The 17175-nt window shown below is 40.1% G+C and overlaps 1 protein-coding gene across 3 annotated transcripts in view; it reads left to right on the forward strand.

Moving 5' to 3' along the window:
• LOC132102775 (Golgi-associated kinase 1A-like) overlaps nucleotides 1-17175 on the forward strand; it is a 39823-nt gene that overhangs the window by 12131 nt on the left and 10517 nt on the right. For all 3 annotated transcript variants that reach the window (XM_059507408.1, XM_059507409.1, XM_059507410.1), the window contains exon 2: nucleotides 12180-13538. In XM_059507408.1, coding sequence (XP_059363391.1) covers nucleotides 12180-13538 — 1359 coding nt within the window. The remainder of the gene's footprint in view (nucleotides 1-12179; nucleotides 13539-17175) is intronic.

Genomic DNA, 17175 nt, shown 5'->3' on the forward strand with positions numbered 1-17175 from the left:
ATCCAATCTCACCCAGTGAGGTAGTGCTTTGACAATGGTGAGTGGAGCTACTTGTTCTGAGCCCCGGCCTACACCTAATAGGGGCGCAGGTGGCTCGCACAGGGCACTGGAAGGGGCAGCACCCATGGCGCTTTGATAGGGATCCCATATTCGTCGGTCACCGACGTGGCGTCGAGAGTGACCGACTGAAAGGGAACGTCTCGGTTACGTATGGTAACCCTCGTTCCCTGAAGGAGGGAACGGAGACGCCACGTCCCGTCGCCATGGTTGCTGTACCGCCGCTGAGCTGCCGGGTCCCGGCTCGGCTCCTCAGCGAAAAACTGGTATGCATTGCACCTGCTGCCCTCTTATACTCACGCAGTGATCAGCGGCAGCTGGATGCAATAATTGCATGCCAATGTGCATTGGCTCGTTTAGTTTACAATGGAAGTAGATTAGTCTATCGAAGCGATATCCCATATTCGTCGGTCACCGACGTGGCATCTCCGTTCCCTCCTTCAGGGAACGAGGGTTACCATACGTAACCGAGACGTTTTCGCCAGATTTGCCACACATTAATGGATTCTAAGAATCCACAGAATATTGCCATCTCTAAAGCTGCTCTCAACCATTAATTTACAACTCTTCTTTTTTTTTTACAGTGTTTAACCATAATTTTACCGTGGAAATTAACTCCACTCCCTTTGCTTCAAACAGTTTTAGTTTAAAAACTAGCATTCATATGATGTAAGTACTGTGAACTTATTTCATTTGATTCCACTGAGAAAGAATATTTCTTAATATAAAACTGCAAACACTTAATGTGTAAAATAACTAAAAGCATGATTTTTACTCAGATCACGGCAGTTCATTGTCAGCTATAGCACACATGTATGTGCTGAAATACTTAACACAGAGATCATCACTGTATCAGCGACTTCACATTTACTGTCTTTATATAAAAAACAGAAATCAGTATAAGTGGCTCATGATTGACTGAAGCACAGGCTCTACTCTCCAGCACAATGGTGAACCACAAAACTACATTAAACTAACAGATCTCTCTTGTGCAAACACACATTAATACAGTTGAGTTCAGTATTTACTCTCATTATCAGTCTATGACTTTGCATAACTTTTTTTTCTATAGATGCTGACAAATTTCTGTCAAATTAACTTTACATTATATATTATATAATTAAATTTACATTATATTGCTGTTTTTTCCTTGAATTAACGGCAACAAACTGTAGAAAAACATTTATTTACTGCAGTGTTGTGCATGAACGCGTTCAATGAACGACGTTTACTGAACGACGTTCACTGAACGCGTTCATATTTTCGCCGAACGCTGAACTGAACGAATCACTTTTCATACAATGAACGTGAACGAGAGCGGCGCTCACTCTGGCAGGAATGAACAGAACGCGCAGTTCACGTTCACGCTCATTTGAAAAGTCAGGTTTTACCAGGGCTTAATTTGAGCCGGAACATGGAGAGCCGGAACTCCTGCAGCTGGGAGATCTAACCTTAACAACCTTAAGGTTAGAGTTGCATTCAGTATTATTCTTTCCTCTAGTCAGTCATAGGTCACACATGAGGGGCAGTCATGGCCTGTCATATTAACGGTTAGAGTGTTTGACTTGCAATCCAAGGGTTGCAAGTTCGAGTCTCGGGCTGGCAGGAATTGTGGGTGGGGGGAGTGAATGTACAGTGCTCTCTCCACCTTCAATACCACGACTGAGGTGCCCTTGAGCAAGGCACCAAACCCCTAACTGCTCGCCGGGCGCTGCAGCATAAATGGCTGCCCACTGCTTTGGGTGTGTGTGTTCACATTGTGTGTTTGTGTGTGTGTGTGTGTGTGTGTGTGTTCACTGCTGTGTGTGTGTGCACTTTGGATGGGTTAAAAGCAGAGCACAAATTCCGAGTATGGGTCACCATACTTGGCTGTATGTGACGTCAATTCCACTTTTTTTAAACCCCCGCACAGTTTTCACACCTATTTACACATCGCTTCAATTACAAATAATAAAATGCAAATTTCTGAGAGGTATTTGCTGTTTTTCTCTGTTGCTTTTGTGTGTGTGAATATAAATGACTGCAGAACCTAACCCGCACTATATTTCAGCATGACACTAGTGTCAAAAGCATCTGCTCCATAATAAGAAAGACACTCCACTGATGACACACTGAGGTAGGACAGACACAGCGGCAGATGGCTAATCTCTTTTTCCTTCCTCTCTCTTTTCTCTCTTTCTCTTTCCCCAATCGTACCTTCCTCTCCTGCTGCATGCAATGGTATTGTGGATCCTCCTATATCGGTAGAACGTAATGCTGACCTTTGCACAATGTGTGAAAGATCATACATCAAACAGAGTTTTCCCACAGCCGGTCATGCTATGCTGACATTACACTTTTCATTTAGTCTTAAATGAAATAATTTTTGAAATGAAATAATGAAATTTTTCTATTACTGGGGCAATTCAGCTGCTAAATACAGTAAATCTAAAAAAAAATGTAGAGTAAAATAAATGTTTTGCTGTTCACACAAGTTTCGTTTAGAAACACCAAAATTCAGTCAAATGGAAATTGAAACGGCATCTTAAAAGTGAAAAAAAAATTACATATTGCAAGATGTCCATCTGATCTGGATATATTTTTTAATCATAAATGTTGTATCTATTTACAATGACAATAACTGTAGTTACAATAGCTTAATTTATGATATTTTTAAGCCCTCAACACCAACCCTACTTTCAGGGTTTAACTTAACCCTAACATTTCTAGACAAAATAAAAACATAAAAGGAAGATAAATGTATATTAAAATACACAACTGATTACACAAATACACATTTTATGATTATATGGACTATGAAATAAATGCATTTAATAAAGGTGAAGACATTGGACATATTTAATTACTTTCATTGATTAAAAACAATAAAATCAACCTATAAATAAATCAATATTTCATGGACCTAATAGAATTCATAAATATCTGTTTCTATAGGATTTCATCATAACAGTTGGCATCTCTAGCTTTTGATTGTGTTCGTATTTCAATTAAATTTATCTCTAAAATACTTTTGTCCTAATCTAAAACTTTGTTTTAAACCTACCAAATTTTTTCATTGTCTCATTCTACACCAGCTGTGAATAATCTCTCTACTTTAAAGAATATGGCCTTAAATGATTGGTTGAGGAAGAACGAGATGTACTGCAGCTAAAGGGGCTCAGAGAGCACCATCTTTCCCAATTACATCTCAGCACTGAGCGAGTCTTTGAAAAGTGAAAGTGACATGACATTCAGCCAAGTATGGTGACCCATACTCAGAATTCGTGCTCTGCATTTAACCCATCCAAAGTGCACACACACAGAGCAGTGAACACACACACACACTGTGAACACACACCCAGAGCAGTGGGCAGCCATTTATGCTGCTGCACCCAGGGAGCAGTTGGGGGTTCGATGCCTTGCTCAAGGGCACCTAAGTCGTGGTATTGAGGGTGGAGAGAGCGCTGTACATGCACTCCCCCCACCTACAATTCCTGCCGGCCCGAGACTCGAACTCACAACCTTTCAATTGCGAGTCCAACTCTCTAACCATTAGGCCACGACTTCCCTTGTTCTCTGTTGTCATAACAAAGTGTTCATTCAGATCTCTAATGCAGCTGTCATAAACAAGCATTCAGCTGCTGGCAGTTTGTTTGTTTCAATTTCTTGCTCATGACAGAGAAATATGTAGTGAAGTATTTTGATATTCTATTTACTATTTTAATTAAATCAAAAAGTTAGCGACTCCTCTTCTTTGGACCTGAGAGGGCACATGTACAGTATGTAATGTATCAATGGTTTCCCTAACCAAACACTTCACCCTTCCCCAAAGTCATACTAGTTACGCAAATGTTGCTGTGCATGTTGTTCAACAAACAGGAAAATGTTGCAAACAGAGCAAATCGCTTATTTAAAGTTGCCTCTGCATATTATGGTGGTATAAGGAAGGGTATTTTAACACAGAAAAAAAACACTTGCACAGACAGTAATTTTGACTCATCCATAGATATTTTTGGCTTCAAGCACATAAAAAGATTTTCATGGACACACCGCTTAACCTATTTCTATAATGTACCATAGACACAGGACAGCGAATGAAAGCACAGGAAGCTGCTCAGTGCGAGTTACCCAAATTATCATATTTTCTTTTCAATGAGAGGGGCCAGTGAGAGTGTGAGAGCGAAAACTTCCATAGAGTACCGTTCCCTCTATTTTCTTCCTCCTGGATTAGCCCTTAAAAATAAGAGTGTGACAGCTAAACCCGTTTTCTTTTGCTTTGTCCTGCCGTCCAAGAATAGCTGGATAAACTGCCATTTCAGCATGGTGTGTTTTTAGGAAAAAGAGTGACCTATTTTTGATTAAACTAGGGGTCATTTAAGTATACTTCAGTTTACTTCAAAATCCAACACACTCTTTTGATACCACTTTACAACACGTCAAACACCCTGCTTTAAAAAAGTAACTACCGTGTCTTCACATGTCATATTTTGACTGCAGATAGCATGTTTGTTGGGTTCATTTGGTGTATTTTTTATTTATTTTTATTTTTTTATGTAATGTTATTTGGTTTTATTACTCCTTTACTTTCTTTCCATTGTTTCACTAGAAACTTATTTATGCACTATGATTTGAATCATGAAGGTGTAATCTGTGCAAGTAAGACCCAGAAAAACTATTGAAAAACAAAAGCTTTGAGATGTTAACGTTTTCCCCAAAACATTGTACTTGTCTGAGTAATTCCTCTTCATGATCTCAGCCTGTCTCCTCGTGTTTGTTGTGCTTGGATTACTGCCTTGTTGAACTGTGTGATGATGTCTTTGCCATACTTGCATCTGCCAGTTAACAACATGGTGTCAATATGTTTAGTTGTTAACAGAAGTACTAAGTGCTTAATGCAGGACACTTCATTTGCAAGGGTCGTCTAAGACACACAACAACTTTTAGTGTGAAGTTCAGTCTATTTTGAGTTTGCCCACATAGCCATACCTTCAACCCTTTCCTTAAACCATCTGAGCATCTAGTCAACTTTTTTTCCATTCATTCACTAATCAAAGACATTTGATACTTTAGGAGGTATAAGATTTGTTAATGATTGTGAAGGTTTCATTTTATTTGTTTTGTCAGATGTTGTGTGTCTCTGGATCATTGAGAGACTGCTGTCTCGGTGGGTTGTTTTCCTTACAGTTTAGATAATGTGAATTGCTGGGGGGTTTAATCTCTGACTCACCATTAATTACACTGACCTGGATTTAAAGATTCCCTTTGTGAAATTTGTGTTGTTGTAAACATGTGGGAAATAGCCAAATCCCTCTCTCCTTTTTTTAAAAAAAAAAAACATATCTAAAGCCTGTAGCCTTAAAGAAAAAGGCAAAATCTTTATCCTACACTCAAAAAAAAGTTATTTTGATTTACAGTAAAAATATCTAAATTTGTAAATCAAGGTACTTTTATTTGAGAAGAAAAACAAATTTTTTATATTGTTTTCTGGTAAATGTATCAAAATTAAGTGAGTTTACGCTTAAAAAGAAAAACAAAATATCTGGAAATAAATAAGGTAGTAAGCTTAATTGTCTTACTTCTTTTGTCTGACATTAGAATTTTTTTTATTTTTTTATATGCAATCGGATATATATCAAACAATATTGAATATTTAATTGTGCATGTCCATTAACTGTAAATTACTTTTGCTGTCATCTAATCTAACATCTATATCTAATGTGATCTTTTGCAAATCTCAAAATAAGTATCCATTTTCGTACTGAACATTGTAATGTTGTGATGACTAAATTCACTTGTAGCATTCAAAGTTACTAATTTATGTTTTTATTTTTTATTTAAAAATAATCTTTTAATCTCTGATTGGGTGCAACTATAAAAGCTCGTTGAGGCTTGTTTCCAATGCAAGATAACAAAAATGTTAATGAAAATTTTATTGTCAGACACAAGACGGGAACACAGAGGTAGGTGAACGTGTAGCAGTATTTATTGTGACAGAGGTTTCAGACACAGGTGAAGTAACAGGAATAGTCTTGACACGAAGAAGGTTGGAACTTAGCTCTGGTTGTGATGGAAGTAGATGACAGAATCGGAAGGCGGCACAGAGGAACTGACGATGAAGGAACAACGGGTATCCAGGGGAGCAACAATGATAGCGAGGGTTCAGGTAAGTACATTTGGGTCAATGCTAGATCAGACGAGGAGTGAGGGGAAGTGATGGTCCTTATATGAGATCCTGGTGATGATGGACAGGTGTTCAGAATTCTGGTGATTTTGAACGAGTAGGCGTGGCATGTGGAGAGGGTGTAGGCTGTGACTCCGTGACAGTACCCCCTCCTCCACGGGCGGCACCCGACGGCCGGACGGGATGTTGCCGACGGGGTCTGCCACGACCCCGAGGAGCTGGACGATCTGGGTGTTACTGATGGAATTGGGTAAGTAGGGTAGGGTCCAGGATGTCGTTGCGGTTCGCCCAGCATCGTTCCTCGGGGCCGTAGTCTTCCCAGTCCACGAGGTATTCCAGCTGTGGACCCTGTCGTCTGGAGTCGAGGATGGCCCATACTCGGTAGATGTTTTGAATCTCATCGATGGCAGGAGGAGGAGGTACCACATCATCACCAGACTCTGTGGAGGGAGGAGACAAAGGGTCAGTGTGAGGTTTCAGTAACGAGACATGGAATGAAGGTGAGATACGGTAGTGAGCAGGGAGGTTGAGTCTGTAGGTTACTTCGTTCAGCTGCCTCTTGATGGTAAATGGACCAATATACCGGGGACTCAGCTTACGGCAAGGCAGCCGGAGACGGATGTCCCGAGTGGATAGCCAAATCTTCTTTCAAGGTTGGTATTGCAGAGTGGGACCCCTTCGGGCGTCGGCTTGTTCCTTGTGTCTCCGCACTGCCTGTTGGAGATGCACGTGAGCCAAGTCCCAGACCCTCTCGCTTTGCTGGAACCAGTGGTTGACAGCTGGAACCTCGGAGGGCTCACCTGACCAGGGGAAGAGAGGTGGCTGATAGCCAAGGACACATTGAAACGGGGTGAGCCCAGTGGTAGTTTGATGGAGTGAATTTTGTGCGTATTCAGCCCAGGGTAGGTATTGGCGCCAGCTGTCCTGGTTCTGGTGGCAATACAGTCTCAGGAATCTCCCAACTTCCTGGATCTTACGCTCAGTCTGGCCGTTGGTTTGAGGATGGTATCCGGAGGAGAGACTGATGGACACCCCTAGGAGATGGAAGAAGGCATTCCAGAAGCGTGAGATGAATTGGGGACCTCTATCCGAGACAATGTCCTCTGGGAGCCCGAAGTGGCGGAAAACTTGATGGAAGAGTGCTTCTGCCGTCTGTAGAGCAGTAGGTAGACCCTTGAGGGGAATGAGTTTGCAAGATTTAGAGAATCAATCAACCATGACCAGGACGCTAGTGTAACCTTGGGATGGAGGAAGATCGGTCATAAAGTCTACTTCAATATGCGTCCAGGGTCGCTCGGGGATGGGCAGAGGCACGAGTTTCCCTTCTGGTAGCTTCCTAGGGGTGTCAGCAACGACACAGACTGAGCACCCTTGCAAATATCGAGAGACATCCCGAGCAATGGAGGGCCACTTAGCATTGTTTCAGGAGCGAGAGGGTCCTTCTCCTGCCTGGGTGTCCAGAGCCCGGGGATGTATGAGTTAAGCCCAAGAGGGGCTGGCGATGGGTTGGGGGAACATAGAGACGCCCCTCTGGACCTCCCAGTGGAGCTGGGTTTTGTAGATTCTCATTAGTAATCTGTTGGTTGATGGTCCACTGAATCGGGTTAACAAGCACGGCTGGAGGGAGAATGGGTTCAGGAACGGATGGTTCAGGATCGGCTTGGTAAAGGCGAGACAGGGCATCCGCTCTACTGTTCTTGTCAGCTGATCTTTAGGTGACCTGGAAATTAAATCGGGTGAAGAAGAGAGCCCGTCGGGCCTGGCGATGATTCAAGCATTTGGCTTCTCTGAGATACTCAAGATTGCGATGATCTGTAATGACTTGGAAAGGTTGCTTGGCTCCCTCCAGCCAGTGTCTCCATTCCTCGAGAGCTGATTTTATGGCTAGGAGCTCCCGGTTTCCCACGTCGTAATTCTGCTACGCTGGGGATAACTTTTTTGAATAGAAGGCACATGGATGGAGCCGTGGGGGGTCACCCTGCCGCTGAGAGAGGACCGCTCCGATCCCGGTTGCTGAGGCATCAACCTCCACTATGAAGGGTATATCTGGATTGGGGTGAACCAGGACTGGAGCCGATAGGAAAGCCTGTTGCGGTAGGGAGAAGGCTTTTTGGGCAGGTGTTGTCCATGAGAGTGACTTGGGCCGGTTCTTTAGCATAGAAGTGAGAGGAGCACTAAGCATACTGTACTGGTTAATGAAGCGTCGGTAGAAATTGGCAAATCCCAAGAAGCGTTGAAGTTCTTTCACGGTGTTGGGTAATGGCCACTGCTGGATGGTTTCCACCTTCCTCTGGTCCATCTTGATACCATGTTGGTTGATGATGTAGCCTAAGAATTGGACGGTGGAGGTATGGAACTCACACTTCTCTAATTTTAGAAACAGTTGATGTTCTCGTAGTTTTTGAAGGATTTGGAGTACATGCTTCTCATGTTCTTTCATGTTACTGGAGTATATCAGGATATTGTCTATATAGATGATGACAAAGCGATTCAGGTACTCACGGAAGATCTCGTTCATATAGTTCTGGAAGACGGATGGGGAGTTGGACAGGCCATACGGCATAACCCGATATTCGTAGTGTCCTTACGGGGTTATGAAGGCAGTCTTTCATTGCCTCTTCTAATGCGGATGAGATTGTAGGCGCTTCGGAGGTCGAGCTTAGAGAAGATACGGGCACCTTGTATGAGAATTACCGACATGGACCAGAGTCTTAATGAGTTGAGAGGTTTGAGGTGGAAATTGGAGGGTACTCACTGCTGGGTGTGGAGGTCGGACCGGGCAGTTGGAAATCACATGTCCGTCTCCCCCACAATTAAGACAAAGGCGATTATTCATCCGTCGAAGACGCTCCGCGTTGGTCAGATGGTTTGAATCAACCTGCATTGGTTCAGGTGCTGGGGCGGCGACAGATGTTGAAGCAGGCAGAGGATTGACAGTGGGAGTATTCATGTGGGAGGCGTATAAACGTTGTGACACTCTGAAAGTCTTCTGAATAAGATTCTCAAGTCCCATGGTATCGTCGTAGATGACTATTAGCTGCTGAACCTCCCTTTGCAGACCATGACGAAAAGCAGTTATCAAAGCAGTTTCATTCCAACCACTCGTTGAAGCCAGAGTGTGAAATCGGAGAGCATACATAGTGACGGACTCCTCTTCTTGATGAATATGATATAACTGATCATGGACGGACAGTTCAGCGGTATGATGACCAAAAACATCTTTCATTTGAGCAAAGAAGGTGGAGAGTGAAGTCGTTACCGGAGCATTTGTTTCCCAGAGGGGTTGAGCCCATTGTAGTGCTCGTCCAGAGAGAAGCGAGATGACGAATGCAACGCGACCGCGTTCATTCTGGAACAGGTGAGTGTTGGCCTCGATGTAGAGCGAGCACTGAAGCAAAAACCCATGCAATCCTCTGAGTCGCCACTGTATGTTGCTGGTCGGGCCTCAGGTCTTTCAGAGGTAGCTGACAAAGTAGTCGTTGTTGCCGGTGGCTGATGGAGTGCTTGCTGTACGTCCGTGATGATCTCGGGAGAAACATGGGTTAGGTTCGTCGTGGGTTGTGGTAGTGAGGACTGTACAGCGTGAACCAGTGCAGCAAATGGATCCGCGGTGCGGTCCCCGCCTGTGTCCGAAGAGCTCTGCATATGGTCTGATCTTCTGTCAGACACAAGACAGGAACACAGAGGTAGGTGAACGTGTAGCAGTATTTATTGTGACAGAGGTTTCAGACACAGGTGAAGTAACAGAAATAGTCTTGACACGAAGAAGGTTGGAACTTAACTTGTATTAATTGTGATGGAAGTAGATGACAGAATCGGAAGGCGGCACAGAGGAACTGACGATGAAGGAACAACGGGTATCCAGGGGAGCAACAATGATAGCGAGGGTTCAGGTAAGTACATGTGGGTCAATGCTAGATCAGACGAGGAGTGAGGGGAAGTGATGGTCCTTATATGACAGCCTGGTGATGATGGACAGGTGTTCAGAATTCTGGTGATTGTGAACGAGTAGGCGTGGCATGTGGAGAGGGTGTAGGCTGTGACTCCGTGACAATTATTATAATTTGTTTTTATTATTATTATTATTATTATTATTATTATTATTATTATTAAGAATAAATAACATGGCACAAAATATTGCAGTAATCTTGATCATGATAAATGACTTATCATGCATCAGCTTCCATAATTGATATTATTTTTACATTGATTTGACATTTTTTTTAAAACATCTGAGCCCTTTACCAAACAACTGCACAGCAGACATCACAAAACCCTATATAGTGAACCTGGCATCAGCTAGAAATCTGCATGATTTCCTTATGCATAATTATGACCTAAATATCCACTTGCCTTCAAAAAAACATTGAGTTTGATGTGTAAGTTAGCAGTCAAACAGGCCCTAACCTGTCGCAGGCTGTGTGCTACTTCCCAGCCTTGTGAAACTGCACACAAGACATTTTTTAAACTGAAGCATAAAAGAAGTCTTTCACAGGTGCTATCTGCTAAAGTCATAAAAATGTCAGCCAGAAGGGAGAGATCTCACAGTATTGAGAAATTTCTTTTTGTGTAGCATATGTGAAAATACATGTAGATATCATTGACATGTTTCTAGTATTCATGGACATGTACATATTTACACCTTTATATTGTCCTTTTAATGTCTGCAAACATGATTAATATCAAACATGTATTATTTATTTAGTATATTACGCAGGCTATATGTATGTTAATTGCATGTTTCCTAAAATTGCTTTTTTACACTAGTGTTGGGGAGCAACTATGCTAAATTTGTCAGTAGATGAGCAGTTAGTAGCTTTTCCAGTAAGAAACTGCTTTGTCTAACGACTAGCATGACAAAACACTGTTTAAAAGCACTGATTAAACGATAAATTATATCAAAGTATAGCTATATGTTTAAAAGCAATTGTCCCTTCATATGTCTTTAGTTAGCTAGTAACTTTTTTCAAAAGAGCTTTACTGTAGTTTTTGCTTAGTTTAAACTGTCACAGTCAACAAATGTTCTAATTTTCAGCAGCCTTTACAAGCTATATTATACTTTTTACAGTTGTGTGTACAGTTTTGGGATGATTGGTACCTTCTAAACCTTAAATGACAGGCTTCTCCCAATTTAGAATGGGTCAAGCCTCGGGCAGGAAAATTAGAGGATGCCGCTAAAAACAAGCCAAATACAGTGACATGCTCTAGACCCTGTTTAATCATTCATGTCAAGAATATGATAAGAATATTCTTTAATCAAACATTCCGTATTCAGGCTGATTTATTCTCTAACATATCTCTGTAAAACTAACAGCAGTGAAAAAAAATCCAATCTACATTCCAGTCTGACACTGTGGAAACTGGAGTGCACAATGGAATGGACACATATGGAAAATCTCTGTAACACTTTATTTTGATGGTCCCTTTTGAACATTCTATTGACAATAAGTAATATTGCACCTGAACATGTCAGCTAACTCTTATTAGGGTATTAGTTGTCTGTCTGATTAATATCTGCTAACTATTTATTGTTATAGTCTCCCAACAGACATTCTACTGACTATAAGTAAACTTAATCTAACTCTAACCCTACCAGTCTACGAACACTCTACTAACACTAGTTAAACTTTGTAGATATGTACGTGCAACGTTGCTTATAGTTAACAGAATGTGTTACAAGTACCATAAAAATAAAGTGAAACCAAAATCTATAGCCTAAAGGCACAATGTCAGTCTTAACCACATATGAAATGGGTGAAATGAATCTCAGGCATGTGCATTCAACATCCATACATTTGAATGGAATTCCCTAAAAAAATATTCCCCATTTAGATTTCCCTGCCTTCCATGTAATCTAAACTGTGTTTCTTTACAAAGCCTTTTCTCTTTGACATTAATGACTTGCTTACTGACTTTATTGTACGTTTGTCTTTACCACTACCTTCTCTGCTGTGTCTTGCAGGCTTTAAGAGTGTGGTTGAAGTTCAGACTAAAATGTCGGTTTGTGGTGGCCTTCCTGTTTTTCTTCAGTCTATCAGTGGTGATGATATACACCCTCCCTCCTTTCCCATCTGAGCAGAGCAAGCTGAACGTACGGGGCCCCCGCAATAACAAACCCAGCAGACTGGTCAAGAAGTTGCCGCTGAGACTCTATCTACCAACGTCTTCATACGTACACAGCAAAACCTGGAAGAACCCTGAAATGAAAGATTCTGCTAAAGGTCTCTTGATGGTCAGCCATCACCAACAATCATTTTCCTCTGGAAAAACAGCAGAGAAAAAAGTAGCAACCAAAAAGCCTGCAAAAAGTAAAGCAAACAAAAAAGAACAATATCTGCAGAACATAAACAAGCATTCAGTCAAGCCATTTGCAGCCCGTGCCAAAAGAGGGCGAGTTGTTAAATTAGGAAATAGCAGGAACTCTAACCAAACCATCCATCTTCTTCACTCCAGACATGACCCAGCATTTCCCCAGTCTGCCAGCATCCAAAGCCTCCACCCAAACAACAAGACATGCAGGCACAAATGCACTCCAGATGAGGCCAAAGCAGAGACATTCGTAGGGCAGCTCACTGATGCACAGCAGGTGGTAAAACTGAAACAGGCACCTGGACTAGCAGGAACAAATGAAAAACAAGCAGGACCCTTTGAGAGGAAGAGGCCCCAAATCAGAGCAGAAACCAATGACGGGATTCCAGAAGAGGCTGGCATTAAGGTGTCAGCCAATGACTGGTGCAAGACAATCTCTGAAGAGACTTTCATTGAAAACTGGAACCAAACCAAAACAGAGTCTCTACCCTGGCTCAGTGAGGATGATATAAAAAAGATGGCACTTCTCTCCAGAGGCACAGTGTTGAGTAAAGCCAGGCTTCCAGGCCATGGACAAGTCCTTCAGGTTAGATTTAGTGAGAAAAAAGACATATTTGTCCCTACAGGGGACAATCGTATTACACGCTGTGAGACAGGACATTGTGCACTCATAAAACGTCCCAATGACTGGTTCGAAGTGGTTGCCTTTCACCTGGACAGAGTTCTGGGTCTAAACCGGAGCTTGCCCGCAGTGTTGAGAACATTCCACAGTGAGATTCTACCTTACAAATACACCAATGGGTCTCCTAGACCAGTGATATGGTGGGATCCCAGCATACAACATCTGTCAGATGCTGAGAATGACCAGAACTCTTTCTCACTTACTTGGACACAGTATCAGACTCTACTTCAGAGCAGGTGTGGTACTCGGGTGCCACTTAACTTTACAAGCTGTGTGGGAGTTCATCATTCAGAGTGGGGGCGGCTAGCCTTGTTTGACTTCTTGCTTCAGGTAAGAGGCACTATTAAAATTACTATTTGTTTTCCACAAACATTTGAGTTTAATGTGTTATTATACATGTATTGAGAGTAAATAGTATAAGTACAGTAGGCCTATATTGCAAATAATAAAAAACAAAAAGTATTAATATCTTATAACCTAGGACTTCAACCCCTGAAACCAGCTAAGACAGTGGGTCCCCAGAAGCAGTGTGGAAGAACTAGATCTTATAACATAAAAAGACTGGAATATCTAGACCAGGGGTGTCAAACTCAATTCCTGGAGTGCCAGATCCCTGCAGAGTTTTGTTCCAACCCTGCTCCAACACACAAACCATGTAGTTTTCAAATAAGCTTGAAGGACTTGATTAGTTGGATCAGGTATGTTTAATTAGTGTTGATTCTAATCTCTGCTGGGATCCAGCCCTCCAGTAATTGAGTTTCACACCCCTGATCTAGACCATAAAATAGAAATGATTCTAACTTACATTTGAAAGGTTACTAGGTTATATGACACTAGTTTATATGCATTTAAATGATGTATTTGACCACTATTGTTAGAAACCCTTGTATGAGTCACAAAATTTAGGTGTTGCCAAGTAAAAAATTGCCTACCTGCCAAGCATGGTATTTAAATTAAAATAATTAATGTTTTCCATTTTAGTATTGGCATTTTCCTGTAAAAAAATAAAAAAGGTTTTACTCTCTTAAAGGTGAAGTGAGTTGTTTTAACATTTTGGGATTCAAACTTTTGCCCCATCTGTCATTGGTTAGACCAACTTTATGTCCTGCATTAAACTCAAAACATTGATTGAGCCAAGATAATTGTGTGACATCTAGAAAGTCTTTTTAATTAAAACAATTAATACAATCACTGGTGTGTTCATGACCTAGTCAACTACTTAATTGCTTAAAACAATGATTGTAATTGATAACCAGGCAGTTAATACCCAACTTGAATCACAGGCAGGGTTGATTAAGCTTAATTTTCTCCTCACTACCTATTAAAAACAAGCATGTTATCAATCTATTTTTTTGGGGGGGGGGGGGGGGGGGGGGGGTATTTTGTAAGCTGCCATCAACCCATCACAGATTTGGCAGAAAACAGTTCATTCCCAGGAGAAAGTGTTATAGATGTGTCTTTGTGTGCCGTTACGACTAACTACTAATATAACTAAAAGGATATTACCCAGTTGCGCAAAGATAAAGTAAACAAACTCTAACCTTTGTAGTTGGTTTTAGATTTGACAAACTAGAGAAATCCAACATGGTTTAAGTCTGGACAATGCGCACCAAAAGTGTGACATCTGCAGCAAACAGTCACACATGAAACATCAAGAAAGTCTGTCTGATTCACTTCTCAGGGGAGAGCCACCGTAGTTCACATCTCTGTTGAAGATTAAGATTTTTAATGAATTATTATATAATTCAACTTCTTTCTCATGATAGCGCTTCTAATATATATATATTTTTTAAATGCAATCACATGACCTAGTTTACCTACTTGTTTAAAACAGTGATTGTAAATTGATAACTAGTTAATACCCAGCTTGAATTACAGGCTGATTTATATTAAAGAAAAACTGCATATAATTAATTGTTTGCATTGGACATGTAAATAATGAAACTGTGATTTAGCTTACTTTAATTATCTTTGTTTTATTTATTTATTTATTTTTCTGTGATTCTAGGGTTTTGTAAGTTCTAAACCAATCACAGATTTGGCAGAAAACTGGTAATTTTATAAAAGGGTTAAATATTTACAGAGATTTAGCCTTTATTGAAAATAATATTAAATGCTAAATATTAAATGCTGAATAAGTCTTTGTCAAGCTCAGTAGTTCAAATGTGTGTATTTATTAGAGCAGTCAATCGATTAAAAAATACAAAAGAAAAATTACTAATTAATCACACATTGTTTTCTGAAATAAATTGTGTTTAATCGTGATTAATCCCATTGAAGGTTTTTTGTTTGTTTGTTTGTTTGTTTGTTAATGTTTTTTGGAATATTTTTCTTTATGAATGACGGCCAGTATGTATCATTGATACTAATGCAACTGATGTATCTATAAAATTGTTTTTCCTAATATTTAACCATTTATTAGCCATTCAACATTACAGTATAATTGAGAGCTATCAATTTGAACATTTATTAGACTACTTAAAATAACTAACTTAAAATAACTTAAATTATGTGAACTTAAAACAATCTTCACAAAACCTCATTATAATAAATGTGGCCTTCAGCAAGTAGGAAATATACAGAAATTGAATAATGTTATCAAACACTACATTTTAAATTAAATAAAGATGAATCCTTAAAGCTATAAAAAAATTATTGATTTCCTCTTTTTCCATTGTATTGTTTGACATCACAGCAGCTGGGTTATTAGGGTTTTTGTTGTTGTTGTTTTTGTTGTTGTTTTTTTGGCTGCTATTACTTTAAGAGCTGCTGCTGAACATGATGCGGATCTGAAACACATCCATTTACCTATTCTTACCCACCTCAGCTCATGAGTTGATTCGGGTGTGATGAGGCCAGTGGCGGTTCTAGCTTGTATATGGTGCACTGGGCGAACCACCCCATCTGCCACCTCTAAATGAAATGAATTTTACAAAAATTTAGCTATTTTATATAAATGTATATATATATTTAGATTATTACAATTCATACAAATAAATAAACAATACAAAACATCCCTCTGAAACAATAAAAAAAAAAATAATAATAAAGCGAGTATGTTACACTTGTTTTTGTTTATATGTTTTGTTTTTGTTTTTTAACACATTATGTTACAATATCACATTTTACTGTCTGATTATGTAAGATAGTTAAAGATAGAAAATGTAAGATAGTTGTAAGATAGAAAAATTATTGTTGTTCTCTATATGTGTAATAACAAGAAGCAACATAGTAGCACTACATTATATATTAGCCTATCTAGCTATAGCTGTGTGATAGCTTCGTACATATTTAACCTTTGCGTTTTTGTTGTTGTTGTTGTCGTTTTTAGTGCGCGTGCTCGCTGACTGAATTCTGCACTCTTGTGAATTCTCTTATCATGATGGGCATGGGGCAGTCAGGGGCGTCATCCACTCATTATTTTTGAGGATGAGAATTTGCCAGAAAGATGTATTCAATCAGCAAGTGATTGAAGAAAACACGGTATTTTAGCAATGACTCATCTGAACACCTCTGATTAGTCATTGCATTTATAAGCTCAACAGCATTGTGTTTGATTGTTATTATGCACAGTGCTGTAAAAACACGTCTGTATCTGGTTCAGCGTCAGCCAGTGAATGCAGATTGAATTTAACTGCTGATGATATGATGCACTGAATGTTATATTCATGCCGGTGTGATTGTATAAAATATATAAAATATTAATCGGTTATTTTTGTCTTTTGGAAGCTGCATTCAAAATCTACTTTGAATTGGAAAGACACATAATAAATAGGCTACAGAATTTTGAGGCCAGTGTTGTCTTTTAATTGCCAGCGTTAACACTTGACAGCACTAGTATGTATATAATTTAATACTAATTTCTTAGACAAACACTCTTAGACAGGTTAAATATGATGTGGGCAAAGTAGCACAGTAACAAGAGTGCCCACTGAGAGTTTCATTCACTGTGAATGATTATATCTCT

This window comes from Carassius carassius, chromosome 24 (genome assembly GCF_963082965.1).
Source record: "Carassius carassius chromosome 24, fCarCar2.1, whole genome shotgun sequence".
Classification (NCBI taxonomy): domain Eukaryota; kingdom Metazoa; phylum Chordata; class Actinopteri; order Cypriniformes; family Cyprinidae; genus Carassius; species Carassius carassius.